Source organism: Xenopus laevis, chromosome 2S, assembly GCF_017654675.1.
Source record: "Xenopus laevis strain J_2021 chromosome 2S, Xenopus_laevis_v10.1, whole genome shotgun sequence".
Classification (NCBI taxonomy): Eukaryota; Metazoa; Chordata; class Amphibia; order Anura; family Pipidae; genus Xenopus; species Xenopus laevis.
In genome coordinates this window covers 36,135,813-36,162,466 of record NC_054374.1, presented here as the reverse complement: position 1 = coordinate 36,162,466, position 26,654 = coordinate 36,135,813, and the positions used below count along the sequence as shown (strand labels likewise).

General features: G+C 39.8%; 2 protein-coding genes across 4 annotated transcripts in view; both read right to left on the bottom strand.

Moving 5' to 3' along the window:
• rilp.S (Rab interacting lysosomal protein S homeolog) overlaps positions 1 to 1,801 on the bottom strand; it is a 25,312-nt gene extending 23,511 nt beyond the window's left edge. For 2 of the 3 annotated variants that reach the window (XM_018248492.1, XM_041583244.1), the window contains exon 1: positions 1,429 to 1,796. In XM_018248492.1, the coding sequence (XP_018103981.1) occupies positions 1,429 to 1,701 (273 nt within the window). In that variant the 5' untranslated portion in view covers positions 1,702 to 1,796. 3 annotated transcript variants of the gene reach the window in all.
• Positions 1,802 to 3,777: 1,976 nt separating this feature from the next.
• Positions 3,778 to 26,357, bottom strand: prpf8.S (pre-mRNA processing factor 8 S homeolog). The gene is given in 43 exon segments (NM_001086784.1): positions 3,778 to 4,216; positions 4,895 to 5,097; positions 5,711 to 5,850; positions 6,361 to 6,501; positions 6,656 to 6,797; positions 6,968 to 7,207; positions 7,546 to 7,739; positions 7,829 to 8,002; positions 8,573 to 8,686; positions 8,845 to 8,973; positions 9,055 to 9,292; positions 9,400 to 9,591; positions 9,720 to 9,880; positions 10,252 to 10,398; positions 11,404 to 11,533; positions 11,995 to 12,164; positions 12,248 to 12,383; positions 12,484 to 12,663; positions 12,772 to 13,019; positions 13,168 to 13,284; positions 13,373 to 13,583; positions 13,764 to 13,910; positions 14,138 to 14,376; positions 14,536 to 14,723; positions 15,015 to 15,207; positions 15,352 to 15,478; positions 15,583 to 15,746; positions 16,515 to 16,721; positions 16,856 to 17,052; positions 17,175 to 17,304; positions 17,381 to 17,515; positions 17,619 to 17,738; positions 19,316 to 19,505; positions 19,586 to 19,705; positions 20,826 to 21,016; positions 21,134 to 21,239; positions 22,065 to 22,190; positions 22,291 to 22,503; positions 22,631 to 22,849; positions 23,664 to 23,828; positions 24,121 to 24,289; positions 24,762 to 24,872; positions 26,286 to 26,357. Coding segments are annotated over 42 exon segments (7,008 nt in total). The 5' UTR covers positions 24,862 to 24,872; positions 26,286 to 26,357; the 3' UTR covers positions 3,778 to 4,061.
• Between the last annotated feature and the right edge of the window lie 297 nt (positions 26,358 to 26,654).

Below are 26,654 nucleotides of genomic sequence, written 5' to 3'. Positions count from 1 at the left end.
GTGACCTTGTGTGATTTTGTACTTGCTAACAAGTATGTAAGGTACGAGCAACAGGGATGCAAAACCTTTATAACCAAAAGGCAAAAATATGTTTCACTAAAACAGGGATATCTTTAGATTGGGGTTTTCAAGTGCTCATCCATCAGTAATGCATTTCATTTTATTCATAACAATAAGAACATAATTATAATAATTTAATGGTCAAAGTTAGAAATGTACATACATCTCCCAGGGGAGCTCCGCCTCAGGCGGCAGTGCCAGGTACGTTTACAGGGGCAGCGGTTTTGACATCTCCTAGGGGCCTACGTGTTTTGTACATCTAGGGTACTTAATGATGTGCCCATGATTAAGTAACTAGAGGTACAAAACGCGTAGGGCCCTAGGAGATGTATGTACATTTCTAACGTTGACCAATAAACACTTATTTTTTAACAGATTTTTTGGCCCTGTGGATTTCTCTGAGTGCCAGATAACCCCACTTTTCCTGTTGTCCTTTCATTCATACTCCAAGCAGAACAAAACTTGCACATTTATGTACATACAATAAGCTGCAGGTGTGTGTGTCTGTGTGTGTGTGTGTGTGTGTGTAGCACACCTGTTAGTACAGCTGCATGACACGACAGGTTGTCTGGGAAGGACACGCAGCTTTTCCTTTATATAAAGCCATGCACATGAGAGTCTCTTGTCGGCACCTGCCAAAAACACAGGTCTATTTTTGTGCTCACCCATGACCCAATATATCAGAAACCTATAAAAAGACACTGACAAAGGTTGGGTTCCAGGACTCTGTACTTGCTGAACTGTGATCTGATCTGCGTCACTGAATTGCATCGTTTTGGAGAGGGAACAAATAGTAACAGATCCTGCCCCAGTAACAGACAAGCTGGAAAACTATTAACAGGGTCACAATATCCTACTGGCCCTACAGTTCCCCACGCACAATCATTTCCTCTAAACCAAAAGACAAGCATTCCAGTACAAAGGCAATAAGTCGAGTCTCAGGGCTCCAGCTGCCTATGGCAAAAAAATGGAATAGATGGACTTATTGCCCTACAAATCATATGTGGTACACACAGTCTTACATTCCAGGTCCCTTTTATGAAAACACGTCCCTTAATTGAGACCTGCCCTGCCTATTGCAACTAAAGGTGGTGAGAGATATTGCTCTTTATGGAAGGCTGGGGATTGGGGGTACTGGTGGAGGAGGTCCATGTTGGTGAGAGCTGGAGGGGATTTCACTCTCCCCGGTCGTGCACGGTCGTGCACGGTCTCGCACGCACGTCCTCGGTTGCGCACGCGCGTTCCCGTCCCTGCGCTGCTGTAGTGCCTGTCGGACTGCCACTAGCAACACAGCCTAGGGGTGCCGGGAGTTGTAGGGAGAAGCTGCCATATATCCTCACACTGAAATACACTGACACATGAACTTACCGCCGGAGCCGGCTCCTCTCTGCTGCTGAACTGCAACCTGTGCACGGCTCTGATGAGCAATTCTTCCTCAGTGCAGCTCCTCTCCCTCCCGGAACCCCCCGCGTAGCTTTCCAGCAACTCCAGGACACGGACCACTTGCGGCACTACACCGGATACCGCGTCCGGCCCATACTGCTCCGTGAGCGTTTGCAGTTCTGAGCCCAGACACACCGCCATGTTGTACACATCCTGCACCGACAGGGACCCCGGGCCCTTCACCCATAGCGACTCCATCCCGTGCCCGCCACTTCTCTAGTCTTCTGCGTTGTGTGAGGGATTTCAGCTGTCATGTGATTAGGACACGCCTACCAGCAGTGACATAATACTGGCACCGCCCCTAATGGATTCTCTCGCTGTCTCTGATTCGTTGTAAAGTTTGGCAAATAAGATGTTTCAATTTAGAGCACTTGGGTTTATGTGGGAAAAACCCTCCGGCAGTGAAGTTTTCAGTTCAGCAGTTTATCTACAACTCCCTTCTCCTCTGAATTACTATAAGTGTGTCCGCTCCACGTCGGCGGCAGGTGCATTTCCTACTTGCTGCCGGCGGCCATTGATGCATCAGTGATGCGCTGTTAGTAGGAACGGAGTAGTGTACAGTAGTAATGGGCTCTTTTATATCAGGTATCACGTGGTGCCTAAGCCCAGTGTTACCTGCACATTATATTCTTATTTGGCCAAGTTCCCCAGTCAGTGTTGCCAGGAGCAGGCAGTGTCACTATGGGGATAATCACTTCTCTCTCCGCTCTCCCTTATCTCTTACAGCTACTTGAGGGGACACAGGATCTGTGGGTTATAGTTTGTACCACTAGAGAAACATCTCCTCACTCAGCAGTTCTAGGCCAAGCACAGGCTAACAGCACTCTACATCACTAGCACATCTCCAGGCTTCCCCTCTGTTGGATCCCCTTCCAGGGCTGTAAAGCTGGCCATAGATGTTGAGATTTTTAAAAGATCAGATCCTCATCATGAGACCACGATTTTCTCTGAACGATCGTACGAATTGACCATCAACTAAAAAGACCAATTTGCCAGGAAAGCAAAGGGGAGCTGCCTGCTTGGCCCTGCAAACATAGATAGAGTGCACTGGGGCCGACAAAGATTTTTTGACCTGGCCGATCAATTTCCTGACAGATGTCGTCCGAAAAACCGTAAGATGTACGATCGTTCGAATCCCACTAACCACATAATTCGATAATTTTGAAGGATTGGTTGGACTTCTCTAAAATCGTTCGTTCGGCAAGAAGAATCGTCGCGTCTATGGGGAGCTTTAGTCACTGCTCAGCACTGGCCACCTAACATTCCCTACACTTATCTAGGGATACTCCTAGCCCCATACCATCTGTCTCTGCAGCGGGGTCCCAGCCATTCTTATGTTTAGTTTTGTTGCTGTCCCCTATTCCTTCATTCTTATTCAAAACTGAGCCAGTTAGTTGTGCTTAGGGGTAAAGCTGCTGAGGCAGGATTTTCCTTCTACTGGCATTAACCCATAGTTCTTGTGTTCCCAAAAAGAATGAAGAGAAGGGGGTGAACAACAATTTAATTTTTAGCTATCCATCATTCTGACACTTCTCCCCACCTGGTTGCCCTGTGTGGAGCCCAACTGATCTATATACTGTAGATTGGTTCTGTAAATATAGACACTGGGCAATTGGCCAACATTTTGGAGAATAGGGTAATATCTGTATTGATCTGAGGGCTATTGCCCTGTAGTAGGAGCAATTTGTGGAATCCAGTATGGGGATTGAATGTCATTTTGGTTAGACCCTTAAAGGTGAAGAGAATCTCAGCGGAGCTGCTTCTTTGTTTAGTAGTTGGAAGTCCTGCTCACCAAACCAGTTTATGGGGGAATATGGCAGTCATAGACATGGTTAAGAAGTATATATAAATATAATCTAGGCATGTAGGCACTTTTTTTTTTTTTAAATACACCTCTGGGTTGGACAAATACATCTGCTTTTATTCACCTCTTAAGAACAAGGCAGGTATAAACAAGCCTGTGTGCCAAGGAGTTGTAAAGTATCTTTCTTTGGGGCATCTCTTAATGTTCATTTTAACCAAAGCTACAGGCTGGACCACCTTTGCCCATGAGCTGCAGTAGGGAATGTAATCAGAAAGGGACTTTAACATTACAAGTGTTCCTCTGTTAATGCAGTGGGACCAGTTTGCAATTTGCATTAAATTCACACACCCAGCACGGAGTCTGTTTTGGCACCACCTAATTATCAATGTATAAAGTAACTAACTGGCAGAGCAAAATGAGAGGCCTAGGTATTATGTATTTTAATGTAAAGCAAAACAAATGCACCACTATGTGAACAAGTATTTATTAAAAAAAAAAAAAAGAAACCATTACAATCAATATTGGTAAATACAGAGCATAAAGACTTTCACAGATAATAACAATGAAATTGTTCATACAATTTCTACACAGATGCAGTAGGGAAAGAAAACCAGGACAAAATATGAACTTAAAGCAAAGCACTAATAGCCTCACAAGGAAAGACTAAGAGGAGTCTGCCATAGAAGTGGTGCTAAATCTCCTAATGTTGAATATCAACAGTGATCCAAGTCCTCTGATTATTCATATAGAAGATTTATGCATACAGATCTTCCCGGTCAGCCGAATACACCTCACCCTCCTGTAGCAGGGCAAAGTTTAGGAAATGCGATGGCCGGTGAACTTCATGGTAAAATTCTTTGGGGTTGGCCAGCTGCAACTCATATTTCATGTTTGGATCATGTCTCACACCTAAAAAAAAAAAAATGTAATGAAGGTACAGAAAGCTAAAAAATTTAACACTGCTGTGCTCTCCCTATGCGAGGCAGTCATTACAGAGGTACTGGCAGGAAGGAGGGGTTACTGTCATTACAAAGCAATATTTAAGCCTAAATTACCCAATTAGTGTACAGAACACGAGTTTCTAATGGCTTCCCTATTCACGCACAAGTTCCAGTTGCATTAACGCATAGCAACCAATTGGCATTTACTGGTCACCTGGTTGAAAGCAACCTACTGATTGGTAACTATAAGTGACTAGCCCTCTAACAACTTTCAACATCACCCCTAAGCTTCTTAAAATATTAGAACATTCAAATTCACGGAATGTACAACAAATTGAAACAAGATGTTCATTAAAGCCAGACAACAGATGCCCCAGTCAACATTGTAAAAATAAGTACCCAATATGCAGAACAAATTAGGAGAGCAGAGCTAATGGATCATGGTGCACAGAGATACCTTTGTTTTTTTCATTATAACTGCATTTGTTTATATTCACCAAATGATGTGTGTGAAATCATAGAGGGAAATCTAGCCCCCCCCCAAAAAAGCTCATGTAAGGGTAATCCAACCAAATAACGGTGGGAATAAATAAAATCACATGTAGAGAGAAGAATAACAATATTAAATATATGATAGAATTCATACCCATGAAGTTGTAGTTCCAGGATGCTTGTGCTGGCACCATGAAGAACCCAAGGAAGCGATCAGACAGCAGCATCTGGACCCTCTCATAATGTGATGGCAAGTAGCCCTTGGGATTGTTTCCCTTATCTGTGTTTTGCCTTCCCCATTCATAACCACTGGGAGTCAGTTTATAAGCTGTCAAAGTACATGAACCTGGAGTAAAGCTAAGAGGAAAAAAAAAAAAAAAAGGGACAAGGTTACATTCAAAGTCAAATACCAAACATGTTCATTTCCAGCTGCACATTAGTCCTAGTAAGTACTAGTAAAATTCCATGTAATAACATTCTTTTGAGAAAGTGGCTTAGTCCACGAAACGCGTCAAGCATGCCTTGGGATACATGTCCTGCTCGTCTTTTTAATGAAAAATTAATAAAATACGAATTTTAATGACTGCTGGTGCTCCGTGTCCAATATTTCCAATATCAACATTCTGTCTGTACTGCTGTCTCTGCATATGGTACAGTAACTGGATAAATGGAGCACTGGTGTCAGTTGTCTGTTATTATAAAGAAAGCAGACTAATACTAGAGGTTTAATGGATATCCTGCTGCTGCAAACACTTAATACCTGTACTGCATTCCTACAATTGCAAAATCATTTTAGATCAGTTTTGTTTAGCCAAAGGATTTTTTCCAACATAGCTAAAATGCCAGCAGGCTTTATTTATACTGCATATATATATTTTGTTTGAAATTTAGAACTTTTAGAAGCAGCTGCAGTAACTAATTTCCAACATCAAAGGGATACTGCTCTAAATCCAGAATAATAGATACATACCTGCAAGTAATGATTATGGTTTTCTCTCCGTCCCAGGCAGGATTGTCAGCCATTACTTTGGCATGGGTGGTGACATCTTGGGGTGACAGCTGTGGAGACTCATTTGGCTGCGTATGCACCCATCCTAATGGCTCCATTTCCTTAAAGGAGAAGGAAAGGCTTACATTAATTAAGCTTTATCAGAAAGGTCTATATAAATACACAAGTAAACCCTCAAAGTAATGCTCCTCCGAGTCCTCTGTCAAAAGAAACATTTCTTTCCTTCTATTGTGTATCCATGGGTTTCTGTATCAGACTTCCTGTTTTCAGCTTAAACCTCCAGTGCTAGGGCTTGAGCATGCTCAGTTTGCTCCTCTCTCTCTCCCCTTCCCCCCCTGCTGTAATCTGAGCCCAGAGCTATGAGTAAGCAGGGAGAGACTCAGGCAGGAAGTGAGGCGACACCAAGCTAATATGGCAGCTGCTATCCTAAACAAACAGAGAGCTTCTAGAGCTGTTTACTCAGGTATGGCAAAGCATTCTGAAGAATAAATACTACTGTGGCTAATCTATTGGCAATAAACTGCTTCAGTAGCATTCCTTCTCCTAAGTAGAAAAGTAAGTGGTTTAAATGTGTGTCAAGAGAGAGACAAACAAAATAATACAGGGCTAACCTTAAGGTATTCATGTTGTGGCAGCTGGCTTGGCAGGTGGACAGTCTGATGAGTTCCCCACTGGGGCACCATAACAATGCATCGAATTTCCTTCACTTGGGGATTATCTGGAGGGCTCACACCATACAGGTAACCAGCAATCTAGAACAGTAAAATCAGGAAGCTAATGATCAGACAGACATCAATAAGTTCAGACTGAAATTATTTTGCTTGCAATCTCCACTGAAGGATATGGAAAGAACTGCTTATTAGCAGTGTAATAACAAATTCCCAGTTTTACATGAGACACACTAACCTGTGCTCTAAGATCAGAGATGCAAATGAATTTCTTAAGCACATTTTTGGGCAATATGTAAGTGTATCCAGTTTCCTTAATGTCATCAGAAGATACATAGATGTGATTGGTTCGGAGGTGAAGGTTGGCAGCAGATATTGCTCTGTGAATAACAAAATGTATTGATGTTATTAAACATTTTCTAAAGAAGCAGAATCTTTAGTACTGGTTTATGGAAGAGGCAGTTCCCTGGAGGGAGCAGCTTTGCACTAAATGTTCCTGTGTTGTATTATGATTAGACTGCCATTATCTTCCAACTGCTCACCGACTTACCTGACTCGCCACTCAGTCTTTGAGGAGAACGTCTGGGTTTCGTAGTTGCTGGTGGTAGAAGTGATAATCTCATCTCCGTGTTTGTTGACAGTGCGCGTCTGAGTAGCGGTGAGCTGAGATTGTTCTTTTGTTTGCTTCTCAATTTCTGCAATCTGCTGCCTTTGCTGGGATGGAGCCGATATTTCCATACCCAGAATGATGTCTCGGATTTCAGACTGTGTCAGTGAAGCCACATTTACACTAGAAATTAAGAAAGAGGGGAAAAATGAAATCACAGAAGAATTCAAATAGTACTAACATTTATAAAGAATGAGGCATACAATGGGAACACTATTTTAAGGAGGTTTTTTTTTTTTAAACAAGTGAATTACTTATCTATGGATGACGTATGGCTAGTTGCGAGAACATAGTTCAGAAATCCTCGATGAGCTATAAGCCTCTAAATATGCCCTGGATTAATGGCAAAGGAAAAAACCCCAAAAAAAACAAATGTGGTGGAATGGCCTCTACTTTTATCTGGCCAATATAAATAGGGTCCTAGTAAGGCTGAACTTAATCTAGTATGTTAGAGCGCTTACTTGTTCTTCTTTCCATAATCTGCTAAAATCAAATCCTTCAGCTGAACTTCAACCTTAATCCATTCCTCATCTGTCAGTGTGGGCCAGATATGATGAGGCTCAGTGATGGTGGTCTTGTCAGGTTTCAAGATCACTTTTGCACGGTCATTGTTGACATGTAAGGCTCTTAGAATTAAAATTAATCGAGAGAATGCCTGCAGGAAAAAGGTTATTGAAATGAATACCTTCAACATGAAAAAAAAAAAAAGGTTCTGCAAATCCACAAAAGAGATTTCATTTGTACCGTATATGAAGAGATGGTCTTCAGCCAGTCATCATATAGATTGAATAGAACCATCTGAGGCTCTGTAGCCTTTAAGATTAAGTCACCAAACTTCTCCACCTTCAGACAGGCCTGGAAAGGCAGCTGTAATTCTGATCCTTTGATGACAATGTTTGGGAAGTCAAGCAAGTGCACCTAAGATGAAGCACACAGAAGAAAAAAAAAATTATATTTCCAGCTTTTTTTGTCTATATGAAGCTGGTGTGTTCTTTATTAAAGGAGAAGGGAAGGCTAAAATTAAGTAAGTTTAATCAGAAAGGTCGCTATAAAAACACCAGTAAACCCTCAAAGTAATGCTGCTCTGAGTCCTCTGTCAAAAGAAACACAGCATTTCTTTCCTTCTATTGTGTACACATGGGCTTCTCTCTCCCCTTTTTCCCCCTCCATCCACCCCACCCCTGCTGCAATCTGAGCTCAGCTATGAGTGAGCAGGGAGAGACTTGGGCAGTAAGTGATGTCACACCAAGCTAATATGGCAGCTCCGATCCTAAACAGAGAGAGTTCTAGAGTGGTTTACTAAGGTATGATGAAGCATTCTGCAGAATAAATATAGTGTTAGAGCTTGCACTATTGTGTCAAATCTATTGGCAATAAACTGCTTTGGTAGCTTTCCTTCTCCTTTATGGTGGTATCCAGCCTCTACAGTAATTTGGATAAATACAGCAAAAGTGTTGCCTGCGTGGGCCAGATCAACCATTTTCTTACCTCAAGTGGATCCAACATGCCTTTCCTGGTAACAATGATCTGTTTTGGCTGCTCCTCAACGGGAAGAGATCGAATCAATGCAGCTACTTCTTCTGCAGTCTTCCATTTGGCCAACTGTATATAAAGATAATATTTTTGACCACTTAAGCAACCGTAGCAGGTTTACAAACCTTTCATGTTTACTCATTTATACATAGTACTGCTTAATACTTGGTTTCATACAACCAAAGGGCTGTCTGTATATAATTGTGAAACTAATTTCTCCTGCATACCTGACCCAATCTCTTCTGTCCAGCCCACACAGAAGTATGGATAATCTTTAAGAATAGCTGGCCAGTCCTGGGATTAAAGATGAAAATGGCTCCATTGATCGGCTTGGTTGTCAGGTTACCTTCAAAAGTCTAAACAAATAGATAAAGCAAGTTTATTACAGCTACAAGAGTGAGAGGTTATATGAACAGCATTGTAGATATAGATAATACCTTGTGGATGGTGACTCTGTATACATTTGTGTCATCCACAAACCAGATGATTTGATTGGAGAAGAGTTCACCATAGTTCTGAGAGGACAGATAAGGCTCAGTGGGCTCTGAGGAGTAAAGCTGTAATCCTTTGCGTATTCGCTCCCGCAGCACATAGAGGGCAGGGTTTGCCTTCATTATCTTTGCCATTGCTTGCTGTATTAGAGGCTTTCCCCCTGGGAACCAGTTTCCATATGCACTGCAAAGTTACCAAAATACCTCTTTAGTATAAGATCAAGCTCAGAGACTGCTCACCTACATGCACAAAACAATGTAATAATAAATGAATCTCAGAAAACATCTTACCTGTGAAGATTATAGGCAAGGTCTATGGCAATTAGAACACCAGTAGGTGAGGGATAGATACTCATGTTATCGGTTGTGTAATCCAAGAATTTGGCACGGGCATATCTTTCAATGTCATGGGAGTCATAGTCACCCCATCTCAGCTGTATATCAATCCAGTACTTCTGGGTGGTTGTGCTGTCCATTACATCCCTTTAAAAATAAACTCATGTTCAGTGCAAAGTTAACCCCAAGTCTGAAATCTCATGTTGGGAACCTAAGACAGACAGTTTATGAGTGTTTAAAATACTTAATGACCATTTTACAAAGCCAGCACATACTTGGAGTCAGCAAGCAAGGAGGGACGAGACACATTCCATTTGTAGGAGGCAAAAAGTAGAATATCAGCACAGGAGGAGTTCATCTTATAGGACTTCCTAGGGTGGATGGTCTCTTTCTGCACAGTCTCAATCTCCAAAGCATCAAGCTCTTGATCAAACACCTGAAAACAGAATAAGCAATTTGATGTTTTTTACAGAGCAGACAAAGAACAAGCCAGGTGATGCTAAGTGTTCTGTTAAAGGAAAATTATACCCTAATGAAAGAATTGTGCTTATTACTGGGACTACCTATGCTAGGCTCTATGAAAAGCTATTCTATGGAGTATTCCATTATTGGCCTGTTCAGATGGTAACAACTCCCATGAGCCCAAGCTTCTCCTTATTCTCTATAGGGGATAATAACAAAACAAGGCCAGATCAGGGTCTGGTAGGCTTTTTAAGGTTCTCCTAGATAAATGCAAATACAAGGGGGAAAAGGCATAGTTGCTCATAATCACTAAAACAAAACCCCACTTCTAAACATAGCTCTTACCTGACACAGATCCATGACAATGCTCTCATGAATCTTTTGCCACAAGTGGGCCCTGAAGATCTGAATCAATGAGATTTTTAATGTAGGAATCTTGCCATGCATGAAAATTCCAGTCAAATCCAGTTGCACCTGGAATCCCACATATACCTGAAAAACAAAGGATTGTTACCAGCATAAAATGGTTTTACAAAAATATAAAGGACCTTTACAGGATATATAAATACAAATGAGTATTGAATAGGGTTTTATTCTTTTAAATAAAAACCTAGAAGGTGGATTGGCCCATTTATAAATCTGTGTGCAGTTAAGAAAACACTGGTTGCAGCCGACTTCCAGGTACAAGTACAAGTTCCTAAATATCACATGGCAGATCCCCTTTAGTGTGAAAACACACAGGCGTCACAGTGCAAAGACTTCTGTTAGGATATTCACCAATCACACATTTACGTGCATGTGGGGGGTGTGAGAGAATTCTCTTAAAAAAAAAAAAAAAAGTTTACAAATACTTAAAAATGCTGCCCCATGGGGCAAATTTACTAAATTGCCAAGTGCCCAACGCTGGCCCCCCCAAAATTTGTTAACATAAGGCACCTTACATATACTGTGGGCACGTGTAGGGCATTAGAACACCTATATAAACTTTCATTAAGTTTCCCTGGGCTTGTGTAGTGTTTTGTATGCGCTGCAGCATACACGTCCATTCGAATTTAAATTTGTTGCGGTATGAAAATTAGCCTTCGCTAACGCAACTTCGCTTAGTCTGACGAATTAACGCTAGCACAACTTCGCTAACTTTCGCCTCCTGAAGGCAACTTCGGATTTTAGTGAATTAGCGGCGGCCTGGCGAAAATTCGCCAGGCGAAGGCTGCGCTGGCGCAACTCAGCAGGTTAGTGAATTTGCCCCTATGAGCAGGCATGAAACGCATCAGGCTTTCACCTGTTTGTCCTAATAAATATTTTGAACTTTTAAATTACATTTTGGTCATTACTTTTTGGAGAAAAACTAAATTTCTGTCTGTTGCTACACGATTTATTAATGCTGCTAAACAAATGAATACCCTGTTATCTACACCGTGTACAAACGTTTGTGGAGAAAGTTCTTTTAACCTTAATTCAAAACTATTTTTCCTCTTTTAGACTTTTCCTACTTACGTTGGCTCTGTTGATTGTGGGAGACCACCAAAGTGTAAATCTTCTGTTTGGAATCTGGTTTAAACCAGAACGTTGAGCATTGGTCAGTTTCTTCCATTTCATCGATTCTTCAAATCCGCTGGCCTTTTCCCTGGTAAAGATAAAATACATAAATATAAGGCACATAAAATATAATCTTTGGGAAAAGGGCTTTAAAAGCCATAAGTTTGTATGCAGCAGCGTAACTAGAGGGGGACGGGCCCTGGCGCGGGACGTGCAGCCGGGCCCCGCCCCCCTCCGTACACCCGGAAACGGCTGCATTTACAGCCGCATTTAGGTAAAAACATAGTGGTGCACAAGCTGCCAGGGGGCCCTGGGGGGGTGCGGGCCCTGGCCCAATCGCACCCCCTGCTCCCCCAGTAGTTACGCCACGGTTTGTATGTTATATACATAATGCAATCCATAAAGGGGCTTGTATAGTCTTTATCTCCTAGTCTGCTTTTAAATGCTTTAAACTACATGAACACTAATCTAAATAAGCATTGAAAGTTCTTATTAAATGATAATGTCTTAGTATAAAATATATATTTAAAGTGCACCAGAGATTCTTACCAGAAAAGACCTTCCCATGTAGGGAAGTAAGTGCCTTTAAATAGTGTGTGCTCCAGTATACCCTCCACTCCTCCAAGGGCCTGAATCATATCTGTTCGGTAATTATTCAGATTCCATAGCTTTCCATCATGACGCTGATGTGTCCACCAGAATGGGTTCTGTTTCAACACCTACAGAATCACAGAACATGAAGGTCACAACAGATGCAGAAGCACCACATGAATTGATACGACTAATGCTAAAAATACTTTACCTGGTACTGTTTGAAGTCTGTACGAACTCTCCAACCCTTGTCATAAGCAAGTGTGTGCCTATCTTTCTGAAACAGGGTGTTAATACGTGGAATTCCCCTGTCCCATGAATCTTCCAAGTCTTCAAGTGTCAAGCGTCTTAAAGCGAAAATATTTAAACAAAAAGGTAATTGCATTTAGTACAAGTTTCACAATACAGTATAAATATACTGCTAGCTATCAGGGTGGGACATATTACCTATTTTGAGCAATAGCCTCCTGTCTCTTTAGGGCATACTCAGCCCAGACTCTCTGAGAATCAATAAATTCACTCTCCCAAGGCTGAATATAACGATACAGATTAGGAATCAGCTGATCCTCCTCATGACTCATGCCAGAACGGAAATGGGTTATACCAACATCTGTCTGCTTAGACCACCTATTTAAAAAAAAAAAAAAAAAAATATTAGAGAAAAAAAAAAGGCAACAAAAAACAAAATTACATTCATTTTCATAAGCAAATACTATAAACTATATTCTACAATACCTTAGGTCAGACTGTGGAATCAGAACATGTCCCATGGACAACATTCCCAATCCACCAAGTTCCTTTGGTGTGTAAAAAACGACAGGTGGGAACCTGCTTGGCATTTTAGAGTTCAGCCCAATCTTTATTCTGGTTTGGATTTTGTTTTCACATTTTACCAACAGATCAAGCAGTTCTTGGGTGTTGACAACAGCCTCGCGGAAATAAGTCATTAAGCCGATAAGAGCTGTATTCCACTTGTTTACAATCTGGAAATAATACATGGTATTTAGATACAAGGTACTATCTAAACAAAACCAGCTGCTAGTTTTATATGATTTAGAATCTCAATTTCTTCTGCAAATTATTTCAGCCAATTCTGAATTTCTGCATTAGGACAAACAAAAAACTGCTCACTTTTGTAAAGGTTGTGGACCCGGAAGCCATGAGAATCTGACGGACTCTGTTGTGGAATCTCTGCATTGACTCATCATCAACTCTTAAGAAACACTGGGCTGTGCGCTCCTTTGTCACCTAAAATACATATATTTTATAAATCTCTCATGGCAAACAAATCAGGGTAAATTCTTGTAGCAACCAAAAGGAATTTGTGGCAACTTACCTCATTTTGCAAGTTCCAGACACCATCCTTGTGTGTGAACTCTTCATAGCTTGTGCGGCACTTAGGAAGTATGCGGCATTCAAAGCCACACATATTGAAAAGCAGATTTGGGTTGTCTTTGCTGTACACAGAGACAAAACTGTTCTCCCACTGCACAGTTGTAACAGAACGAGGCAATCTATTTTTTATATCCCAAAACACAGCACGACCCCTGAAAATAAATAAATGTAGAGAACATTTACTCTTTTTACTACAAGAGGCTTGGAGCTTTGTGTTACAACATAGGCAACTACTGCATGTGAAAATCACACATGACTAGTAGAGCCAAGGCTTGTATGAAGGACTGCTGAAGGATACAGGGTGGGGGAAAAGAAAAAACCCAATGACTTACAGGTTGACGTCATGTTTCATGAGGCGCATTCTGGCATCTCTTGGCCAGCACTTTTTATTGTTGTAGCCCACAATATTCTCATTATTGGGATCTGGATGTTCTGTTAAATATCTCTGAATAAGGTCCCTGGCTTCATCAGCTGAAAATCTACAAATAAAAGGAAAAATGGATGAAAACTAACTAGGGGTTGACACGTATCAGGGAGAGACAGAAAATAGTGAATATACATTGGCTTTAAATATATTTGATCACAGCAACACCTTGAAATAAAGTGTGATGACTTTGGAAAGGTTAAGTGAGTTAAGTACAGAAAGTGCTAAGTAGTATCTTAGCAGGCTAAACTAGCTACATAAAACATAAGATAAATCACTTGCCTGAAAAATATATGAATGCGGTCAATGTATCTACAAAACAGGCGGATAGGATGGGCCGATTCTGTTGCCACATCTTGGAAACTTAGAAAGTCGTTGGGCATTTGTGGTGGCCCTGCCATTTCACTAGCTCTGTGTAAACCGAGAACCAAAAGATCCATCACCAAACCATAGTACTGGACAATAAAGGAAGCAAACTGCAGACCACGAATAATGCCGTAGGAGTTTGTATGGTTCATATCCTGAAAAATAAAGTACACAAAGTTTTAGTTTGTGAGAAAAACAAAGTAAATAAACTTGTAATATATTAAAGCCTAAAAAAAGGAAAAAAACAAACTATATCAGCTGTAGTGAAATGCTTTACTACAATCATTACTGGCAGCAACTGGGTAAGCACTGACCTTGTAATTGATCACTACGTTGTTTTTTGCAGTCATGTAATCAGCAATATTGTGATCAACAATTAGACGCAGTAGACGATTCAGCAGGGTCAAGTCAATTTTTTCATACATCTTTTCAAAGCGAGACTCCAGCATCACATTGCATTCACCTTCTGTGGTGTCCCACACATCTTGCAAGTTATTTATGCCTGGAATGAGAGAGCCAACACAATTATTACAGCAGAAAGGGAATTTCCTGATAATGCACACAACAGTAAGTGAAGAGAAAGTTTGTTAAAAACAAAACAGCAAATAGAAAATGAAGACCGGTAGCATCAATGTATATGTAACGGATAGTTAATTTATGCTGAAGGCTGCAACAGACCATGTTAAGACAAGTGGGTAAAGAAATGTAAAGCCATATCTATTAGTAAAAAAAAAGAAAAATAAATTCAAAAGATTTAAACAAATGAAATCACTAAGAAGAGAGAGATGCAAACCTTGACACCACTTGTACACCAACAAAGGAGGTGGCTCTGTATCTGCAGGTTTGATCCATGGAGGGAAGAGTCTTCTTTTATCAGCTTCATACCACAAGTACTGATCCAGGTAGGCATCAGTAATTTTTTCTAGCGGTTCCACGTCGTACACGGGAACAAGATGGCTGTAGAGATCCATGAACTCTATTCCAACCTGAAATACAAAGTAAATTAATTTCCAGTATATCAACAAAAAATTACTAGTACTTAAAGGAGATTTTGCTCAAATTTGGATTAATTCATCATGCAAAATCAAATTTGAGTTCCCATCTAAAGTCTATTGAACCAAAGTACTTGCCTCCTTGAAAGCTCTTTGAGTGAGCAAGTGACGCTTGATTCTGGACAGCGCTTCATGAGGGTTGTCATACGCTTGTTCGATTAAACCCAGTTCTTCTCTCTGAGACTGATTCAAACGTGACTTCACACTTGAAAGCAAAATTGCACAAGATTCAACAAAAATGCACTGTTTAGAACAACCCATGAAGCTTTATGGCAAGACAGCAGAGGGCAGAGCTAACACTAATCATACCTGTATGCTTCCTTCAGTCTCTCAAGTGCCAGAATGAGCAGTTTTGTGTCATGTTTGTAGGAGAGAGGAGGGAATGGAATTGGAGAAAACCTCCTGCTCTCTAGCCAGTGGACAGTGGTAGTGTACACAGCAACAGCCTCCTCTGCAGTTATGTAAGGGCCATCCTATAAAAAGAAAAAAAAATTAGAGGATGTGCAGGCCCTGGGACTATACGTCACATTTGGTGGAACTGCAAAATCGTATCTAAAACCTGGGATGCAGTCACAAACCTTCTCTCCAGGGTCTTCCATAGTAAATTCCCTAAGGACCCTCTTACAATGCTGCTGGGAAAAAACCCCCAAAAATATACTAACTCGGCCGACAGGTTGAGCCAGCACATATTAATGGCAGCGAGAATCATTATAGCTGGCAATTGGAAAAAAACAGGTTTACCATTGGGACCCCTAAAGACAAAAATAATCAGTATAGCTACCAATGAAAAGCTTACAAAAACACTGAAGAACGAGATGGCAGCTTATGATAAAATCTGGCTTCCTTGGCTAGCCCATAAAAAAAGATCCCCAGCTCTATTTGGCCCTGCACAGAGGCAAAATACTCATGAGGTAGACAACAACCCAAATAATCTAAGCTCACTAGTTAAGCAGTAAGGAAACTCCCCGCCACCACATTGACATATTTAAAATAACAGTAACAACCTTTAATTTTCTTCTATTTCTTTCCCTTATTTTCTTGTTTTCCTCTTTTTTATTTTCTTACATTAAATTACATGTTATTATTGATGATTGCCTTGTCCAGAGCAAGGTACCGCACTAGCGGACCACCCGCACTGTGTGTAATGAAAATCAATAAAATGTCAGTTTAAAAAAAAAAATTGTCATGAAACAATGTAAATATTCTAACTGGAGAAGTATGAAAAGAGCACCAAAATTTACCTTCAGGTAGTTGTGCTGTCTCTCTTGTTCTGCTTTCAAGTACAAACGAGTCAGGCGGCCCAGATTCTTCTTGCACACAGTTTTGTCTACGGTGGCACCACGTCGAATACGCTCTCTGTTGTAATGCGCAGTATTTGTCCACCAGTCTGCTTTTGCCTTCACATAGCGCAGAATCATGTTTTCAATAGGTGTTGGAAGACCGGGTACCTGAAATTGGCAAATAGGATTCTACTAAACATGTACAAACAGTGGATATTAAGGGGGTACTCCGATGCTGCAAATCTTAGCAACCATGTCTACAAGGGCATCGTGGCAGTTAGGATTATAGGGGCAATTCTCACCTTCCAGGGAATGTTAGCCTTCCAGCATCTCCAAGCTTCACTCAAGTGCTGCAAGATGGTTCTGGCTTTGTTCTGCTTGATTCCCTCCGGCATCATATCCAATATGTCATGCATAACAGCAGCTCTGAGCTCCAAGTCAAAGTGAGACTCTACTCGTTGTTTTGTCACAGTTTTTGCAACTCCTTTGGAATGGCGACCTGAAATGAAAAAAGTGAAAAATGAAAAAACTTTCTATGATAACCTCCTGCACAGGTTCTCTATCCCAAGAGTTCCCAGGTAAACCAATAAATGAACCTAAAAAAAATATATAGCAGCTCACCTTCAAATTGTCTGGCTAACAGATTTCCAAGCCATCTTTCCAGCAAAGGTGTGATACCACGCATAAAGAAGAGCCAGACTCTCCAGCCTGCTGCCCAAAACCCACAGCCAGGCCCCTTTCCCACTGGACCCTGAAGAGACAGACACATACAATTAAAAACCATAAGACATACAATTCTAAATAGAATTATAAGAGCAAGTACTTACTGTATTGAACCTGTAGTAAATAAGATGTTTCAGGTCCTTGCACATGCGAATTTGTCTCATTAGTTTGTACTTGTAACGGTACATTCCAGTCAGCTGGCCCACGTGGGCAAATATATACTGCAATCCGTCCGACAACTGAAAAGTAAGAAATGTATATATTTTTTCAGTACTGTTTCAAGTCACATTTGCTTGGAAGCAAATTCATTGATGGGATTCCACATTTCAAGCCAACACTTACCTGGAAAGCATCAACATTTCCCAGTCTGTACTGCACATGGCTGTCCACAACTAGCTTGGTTAGACGTAGAACCTCACGGCAAAGATGAAAGGCATTGCCGAATCGAGACTTTTTACGTTCCTATAATAAAAGATGTAAACATATTTTTAAAAGGAAAAGTAGCTATCCCTTTCCCCATCTATTCTTTAAAAACCGTTGCATTCATACTTTTTTACCCTACCCATAACGTCGATCTTAATGAACCACCATTAAAAGATAAAAAAACCATCAGGGCTATTCATATTAAAATACATATTAGTAGCATTTGTTAATTTTTTTGTCAGAGTGGGTGTTGCCCAAGTCTTCACTGGTGGATCATGAAGTTCCACTCAAAGCTCATTATGCACTTTACCCAAATATGAAAAGCAATACATTAATAATGCTGATTACAGCTGCAACGAGAAACCATGAAGGACATTGGCTAAATATAAACCCTTTAAAGGGCTTCTTCGTTTTTCCAACAGTTTTTTTTTCCAGAAAGACTAATTACTTTCTATTTTGACCATTTAAAGTTTTCATTTTTCATCCTCTCATGTCTCACTAAAGCAGCTCTGGAGGGGTGTTCACCTACTCAGAATGGTTCTAAATCGATACATTAGTTGCTACATTTCTTATTTCTGGCCCTGCTGAGCAGTGATACAATAGTTGCTAATATTCCACAGCTGCTGTTGACAAATGTAGCAACTAATGTAGCAAACTAACAAATTCAGAGTCCACTGCAACTGAATTACTGAGCTGCCAGGCAAACACCAGCAACGGTCACTTTATAGTTCAATTTTGGAAAACAGGTCAAAAATAAAAAATGGTAGGCAACTGAAAGTTTTTTTCTGGTGACAAATCTGAAAACAATGTAACTGGGGGGGAAAAAAAAACAAAATAACGAAAAGTGTTCGGAAGGTGAACAACCCCTTTAACCAGGCCCAGACTTTGGATTAAAGTGATACCGACACTAAAAAATTATTCTTCAAAACATTAATGTCCTTCAAAAGTCACCTATAGCTCATGTTGATCGTTTTTCACTGATATGTCTGCTTTTGTAAGTAATTGTTACTTGAAGTTCCTAAACCGGACTGTTTTGCCAACCTGACTGTCCCTTCTCAACATGTCAGTTAGAGTTTCTAATGCTAGCAGACTGCTAAAGCTCAAATATGGCAGCCCCCTCAGAGGAACATGGGGGATCAGATGGGTAATGTAAAAGCATCTGTAAATACTTTTTATGATAAAATAGCATGCAAAGACAATATTATGATCGATGTACAAAAAAGGTTTAATTTCTAGTGTCCGTATCTCTTTAAGGCAAAAGCCAGAGGCGCTGTCGTAAGAGTCCATAGACAGTCACTATTAAGTGGGCTGCTGGGAGGCTGTTTGGGTCTCCAGATACTTGAAATGCCAGTGCCGATTTACTTTTGTCAAAAAAATCCAAGCTCCACACACCCTACATTCAGCCACTAGGAAAAACAACTAAAGACCCTGATATTTAGCCCTACATTTCTGGCAGAGCTTCAAAATAATATCACACAGAGCAAAATGTCACTGTAGAATTTGATAGTCAGTAGAATATTAAATGGTCAAAGCCCCGTATAAATGCAACAGCCAGTCATGTCAAATGCTAAAGGATCGATTTCAAAATAAACACAACTCAAGGATAAATGATGTACCTTTGTGGTCAGCGTTTTTACTGGCTTCAAATTGAAATTGTAATCTAGATGAAGATAATTCAGGTTCTTTCTGTGAATCAGCAAGTTCAGCATGTTATAGCCTTGGCGGCAAACTTGCAATCCTACTTCCACCCAGTCCAACTTTGTTGACTGGAAGAACTTTGTGGCCTTAAATGAACGGAAGAGATACCTGCAAATGAATTGTAATTATTTAGTAGCAAGTAGATGAAAACACTTCAAATTACCTAAACAGTAACTTAATTTGCTCACCTTTTCTTCTGAGCTTTTGGAGGCCTGTGTTTCAGAGCATTTAGCACATAGTACTTCAGCAACTTCTGGTAAGATACCCGGACTTTAACAGGCTGCCCAGCTGGACAATGCTCTCTGTACCTGAGAATTAAAGGAATATTGGTACTGGTAAGTTACTACATGGAATTATCGATAAGCACTTTGAAGGGTATGCTTGCCAGCACACAAATATCTGATATTAATGATTCCATTAATAGTTTAATAGTACCGGAACATTACAAGATCAGTTAATTGGCCTTATGTTCCTCCTGCTTTATTATTTATTCCCGTTAAATCACACACAACCGCCAGTCAACAATTGAGTTAAGGGCACAAAGTCCCTCATTCCAAGTATTTAACCCTTTACAAAAACAACTAAAAATTAATGTATAAACTAGGGATGCACCGAATCCACTGTTTTGGATTTGACCGAACCCTGAATCCTAATTTGCATATGCAAATTAGAGGTGGGAAGAGGAAAAATGTTCGTTTTGTCACGCGATTTCCCTCCCTCACCCTAATTTGCATATGGAAATTAGGATTTGGTTCTGCCAGGCAGAAGGATTCGGCTGAATTCTTCTGAAAAAGGCCGAATCACCAACCGAATCCTGGATTCTGTGTATCCCTAGCATAAACAAAATAAAGCTCACGGACTTAAGCCGGCAATACACACATTTTGCTGGAATTGGTGGGCCAAAAAAAAAAAAAAAGGGCTGACCGGATTGTTTGGTCCTCATGCCAATTATCAGATCATGTATAGAGGAGGCATATAAAGATCCAATGGGAGAGGCATGCATCAGTATTCCTATGCAGTCCTTAATACTGCGTTTCCAAGCAGCCCAACAGATTCTCGACCAGCTATGGGGCGGTCGCGGGGCACTATACATAGCACAAGACTTGGAGAGGCCAATTTGCAAAGAATTTACTAGGCAACTGTGGGATTGATAATTAACCAAAATCAACTGACTTTTTATCTTGGAATTTGGGAATATGTAGGGGAAAATATAAAGGAAATAAGAATAACATTTAAAATAACCAATGAATTGTCAATAGCAGAAAACTTAACAGGCACCTTTTAAACAAATCAATTACAAACCAATTTCTGTATTTACTACTTTCCAAGCAGATTAACATTGCAGCAAATGATTTACATGTATATATAGAAAAGATCAAGCCAGTGCATTAATGTTAAAACTTTAAATTTTTATGGAAGTTTGCTCACCAGTTTTTCACCAGTGGAATATCAACAGCCCTCCGGGTCCTACCAGAACGCAAGTTGAAAGGACGAGGAGCCCAAAGCAGTGCAATTCCATTAGCTGTGTTATCTGAATACAAAGGTGTCTCTTTAAGGAAAGGTTCAACATATTCTGGCAATTCAAATTCCTCATCGTCATCTGGCAATGGCTCTTGGCTCTGTAACAAAAGCAAACAAAATGAAAAAGAGAAACCAGCAACTTCGCCATTCCATTTTAAACTACCTCTACGTATCAAACTATGCTTACTCTGTGTACTCAAAATATAAATTCTCACCTTTACAGAATGCCTGTGTGATATGGGGTTAATCAGTGGATCAAAATAGAAAGCTGGTAGATCAGGATCCTCAGTTTTAATAAAAACCACATTTGGTGTGTGATACCTATAAATGAAAATATATAAAAGTTAAACTTCATAAAATAGCTTCTCTATTTTCCTTCAAGTAAATGGTAGCAATAACACAGCTTTACAGAGCAAGCAGAGGACTTATTTACTAACTTACACATGCTTTACAAATCAAGATCATGGAAACAAAAGTTAACCCGCTGCATAAAACACAAGTTAATCCAGAATAGGGATGCACCGATTCCACTATTTTGGATTTGGCTGAACCCCTGAATCCTTCGCGAAAGATCCGGCCGAATACAGAACGGAATCCGAATTTGCATATGCAAATTAGGAGTGGAAAGGGGAAAACATTTTTACTTCCTTGTTTTGTGACAAAAAGTCACATGATTTCTCTCACCAGCCCCTAATTTACATATGCAAATTAGGATTTGGTTCAGCCACAAAGATTTTGCCGAATCCTGCTGTAAAAGGCTGAATCCTGTCTGAAACCCGAACTGAATCCTGGATTCGGTGCATCACTAATCCGGAGTAAAGAAAACAAACTCCTCCAACAAGCGAGACTCCAATTCTTCCCAAATTAAAGTAACCCATTTCTAAGCCTCGCTAATGAATTTCTTGTTTCCACAGACTAACTGCACTTTCATATGATAAACCCTTTACTATTAGTGATATTGAAACCTCCTCAGTCAAGGCCTTCACTACTGACAGAAATCAAACAGCGTTAAAGTAGTAATGGAATGCCCTGAAACAGAAATATAAAAATTAATTTGTGAAAACTAGCTGCTGAGATATTAAGGTTAATCCATCATAATGTCAGTGGGTGTATCAGGAACAGCATGAATTGAAAAAAAAATTATACCAGGTTAAATGCACATGGTGAGGAAGATTGTTATAAAGGTAAGGAAAAGCAATCTTGTATTCTGTGCGGATTGGTTGTCGGATAATTATCTTGTTGATATCATTAAACTCATTCCAATCTTCATCCCTGAAAAGACAACAAATTAGAAAAAAAATCAGTTAGCTGCTGGTGCCACAAAAAGTAAAAATAAACAAATAAAGAGAGACAACTAAGCAAAATGACTTACTGCAGGTTAATGTCACGAACTAAAGGTTCAAATTTTGGCCCTCCAGGAATTGCCATGTTTAAAGCTTTGGAAGTAAAGAAGGCTTTTAAGTCAAACAAGTAGAAGTAGTTATCATCAACCAGGTCTGTCAGAAGCTGATTAGCCAATCGATATAATGTAGACATCATGGGAAGAGTAAACTGCCACTTTTGATAAGTAGAACCATTCACGTACCTGAAATGAAAGGTATAACAATAAAAGAAGGCTTAGAAACTAATAGGACAAAAAGTTTTATACATCTATCAATCCTCCTGTATAACATACAAAGACAAAAAACAAGCGTTCAAGTAATTAACATTACTTTCTGTTGTCTCTTAAGGGCAGGTGATCATAGAACCAGTCAGTGACTGGAGAATCTTCTTCTGTGTCCAATTCAAGCTGGATGGCTTCCAGGGGTTCAACATCAAGGATATTGTCAGCATAATCCAGTGGAGGCTCCTCATCATCAAATGGGGGAAACCTCATCCTCTTAAAGTGTCGTCTGTCCCTCTTTTCTCGTCTCATCATAATCCACATTGAGCTGTTTCATAGAAAATACAGCCAGCATGAATATGTACATAATAATATGAGCCTATTTTTAAAAGCATACTAGGACCTAATATTCCAATTTGTCATTTCCCAAATCACATTATTTTTGGGGATACAAAATGCATGTCTGCTAGGACTGTATTGGGAAATTACACATCTGAATTATATATCTCAATGTACTAAATTCACATAATATTTTCATATAACTAAAAACACTTAATATAAAACTTCTATACCAATATCAAAATAAGGAAAAACATATCTATGTCTTGATAAATGTACAGAAGAATTGTTTTTGATTATATTGCATACAATTAATAGACTGTTATCTAGTATGCTGCACTACATTTGATCATTAGCACATTAACAATGGTGAAAGCCCTACAAAAATTCTGGCACACAGCTGCTAAAAGGACCAGTAACATCAAATTTTTTTATTTTTTTTTTAAAGTTGTTAGTATATAACGAAAAAAAACACACAAAGACGAATTATCACGAAATAACTTAACAAAACTCTGCTTGCGCTCCTCTTCAGAAAAGGTGACGATCAACCATGCAGCACTCGATTTCTCCTTTCTGGCTGTCTCCTATAAGGAAGGCAGGGAGGAGAAATCGAGCACCGCACGATGATCGCATTTTCTGAAAAGGTGCACAAGCGGAGTTTCAGTTTCTTAGTAAAGGCATATCGATTTCAACGTTTAATTTGTCTTGGTGGGTTTTTTTTTCATTGCATACTAACGAATTTGTTTTTAAAACATTTGATGTTACTGGTCCTTTAATATACCATATGATTGCATGACACTTACCCCCACTGTGCAATGTAGACAGGCTCAATAACCCATGGAATCTCATTTACAAATGAGATGGCTCCTGTTATATGATACAACACAGGCACATCACGGATCTGTTCCCAGGGCATGGGCATGTTTTCAAGTAACTTCAGGACTGCATGGGGCATATACTTCAATGCTCTACAAACAAAAACAAAGCAGAATACAATTAATTTAACCTGGAAATAGAATGTTAGTAAATTAATAAAGTACAATAACATTATGGCACAGGTGTAACGATTACAAAACACAATTTAAAAAAAACAAAAAACTTTTGCATAGGTAATTTTTCATGTTACTGTGATATTGCAATTACTTCAATCCCCACTAAGTTTTATTAAATAGCTGCAGCTTATTTCTGCAGTGTATTTACAGTGGAATACGTTTCAACTTAGGTCAGTGCCTGACTGGTATTTTGCTAGAATGACTTTACCCTAGATAAACTCTTTTATCATGTCGGAACTTTCTGTTGGTCATATCTCCATGATCTCGAATAATTTTCCGAACATGTTCCGGAGGCATATCTTCTTTTTGTGCATCCACAAACCCAAATTTCCGTTTCTCTGCATAGCGTTTTGCCTGCAGCTGCTGCCATTTTCGTGCTGGAATTAAAATAAGAGAAACATGGATGAGGCAGGACTACAAACATACCAAAAGGACATTGAGAAAATATCACAAATACTGAGCAAAGCCCCTTATGGGGTACCATGAGTAATGTCTTTTTCAGTGAAAAGTAGCTGTAAACAGTTAATGATGTTCTCCGAATGTCACAAAAACTGCTGAGGATGGGGATCTAGCCATCTCCCGCTGTGCATTCTCCAATTTGAAGTAGTAGCTTATTCTCAACCTCCACCATGCCCCATTAAAACATATTTAGCAAACTGGAGAACACCTTGTTTGCCGAATTCAAAAATATTCAGCCGAACTGAACACTTGTGACTTTAAAGTTCTGAACAGTGGGGCTCAGATTTAGTACAGTATTTGCTATTCAGCCAAATTCACCAACAATAAATACGAGGCCCTCAAGTATGTCAGGACTTTATTGTAAAAACCAATTGCCAAAGAAAGTCTCACCTTTCTCCTGCAGCTTCTCTTCAGACATGTAGTCTGGTGTTACACTTGGGGGGCCTGGCATTGGCGGAGCCTGTGGTCTGTAGGGAAACACCCCGGCCATGGTGTTTCAAACTGAAGAAAAAAAAAACGTTAGAGAAATAGCAGCACTAAAAAGCAAATTGTTGAAAAGCAATTAAATGTGTTGTTCACCAACTAAATTTTTTTGCAGTTCAGTTATTTTTAAGATACAGTAGTGCACCAGAAATAAGGACTTGATACAATAGTTACCAGTGTTCCATAGATGCTGCTGCTGGCAGCTCGGTAATCCAGGTGCAGATTCTCAATGGTTACAATTTGTTATATTAGTGGATTCATTTCTCAGCAGCATCTGTGGCAACTACTGTATCAATTCTAACAGTATAACAATTCTAACAGCAGCCTTAAGTGCAATTTAAGGATTATGCTAAACAGGGACAAAGTAAATGTAAAATGTATCAACTATTTTATCATTTAGAGCAGTTTACAGAGTAGATGACTACCCCCCCCTCAAGCTGCTTCAAAAAGAAAGTGAAAAATTAAACTTTCATAATACAAAAACAGTTTATTTTTGTTGAATTATCTGAAAAAAAAGTGTTGGAAAGTGAACTTCCCATTTAAAGGGCACCATGAAGCGACAATGTCTTCACCTTAAATTATCAGACTTGTGTATAGCATCAAACAAACTGAATTTTTGTAAGTAATTGCACATGGCACAAAACAGTTTGGTTGAGGTAGAATAAAAGAAAATTTGTTAAAATCTGAACCTCTGTCAATGTAAATAAAAAACACGGTTTAAAGGGGTGGTTCACCTTTAAGTTACATTTTAGTATGTTATACAGTGGCTAATTCAAAGCAACCATTCAATTGTTCATTATTTATTTTTATAGTTTTTGAATTGTTAGTATTTTTTCCCCACAGGTTGATTTCCCCTTTAAGTTATGTTTTGTGGAGATCCCCTTTAAGTAACTGCAATTGAAAACAATGCTTTATAAGCCCTTTCTGCGCTCTAGTTCTGATTTATGAAACAATGTAGCAGAGTTCATTTCTCCTCCATGGCATTAAATCGGCTGAATTCTGCTGCATTGTTTCTCGAGTCTGAGAATAAAACATCATGTTCTTTCGGTATACAGTTCTTGGATGCAGATCCCCCTTTAAAGTTTTCTCCAGTTCGCAAACCGTGCCGTAAAGCATCGGAAGAATGAAAAGCGCGACCGTAAGTGGGGAAATACTGCGCATTGGAGAATGAAAGGGAGTAACTTAAATACAGGCCACATGTGCTATGGCGGCAGCCCTCGTTATATTCTGGGATCAAGATTTTATTAGTTATTCCCGATCTGACACCCTACGGCTATTGCTACATAAACAAGATAAAGACTCTGGGGAAAAAAAAACAAGGCCACGACACTTGTAGGTCTTTACAAACGCACGCACGATGACCACGTCTTCCCCGCAACAACCTCAAAACTTTCACGCACGTTGTCCCAGCTAAATACAACACACTCATACCTTTACTGTCCAAAATTCGGTCTCTTGATTCACACTCCCGCCTCTTCCCTGAAACCGCAATGGCCGATGAACGCACAGCGCACGATAAGCGCAGTAACCCGGAAGCACAAAAGAAGTAGCAAAGGGAGGGAATAGAAACAGGAAATAGTCGGTTTGGTGACGCTTCTCAAAGACCAATAAGAAGAGACTATTGGAAATTGCGAATGTGACGTATTAGCTACGTAGCGGAAATTAGCGTTCTCTCGGGAGTTTGTTACAGCTCTCGTTTACGTCCTGTTTAACACGTGATTAAAGGTTCCTATTTATGTGACGAAGTAAATGAAACTTGAAAAAGGGATTGTTCACCTTCCAAACACTTTTTTTTTCAGT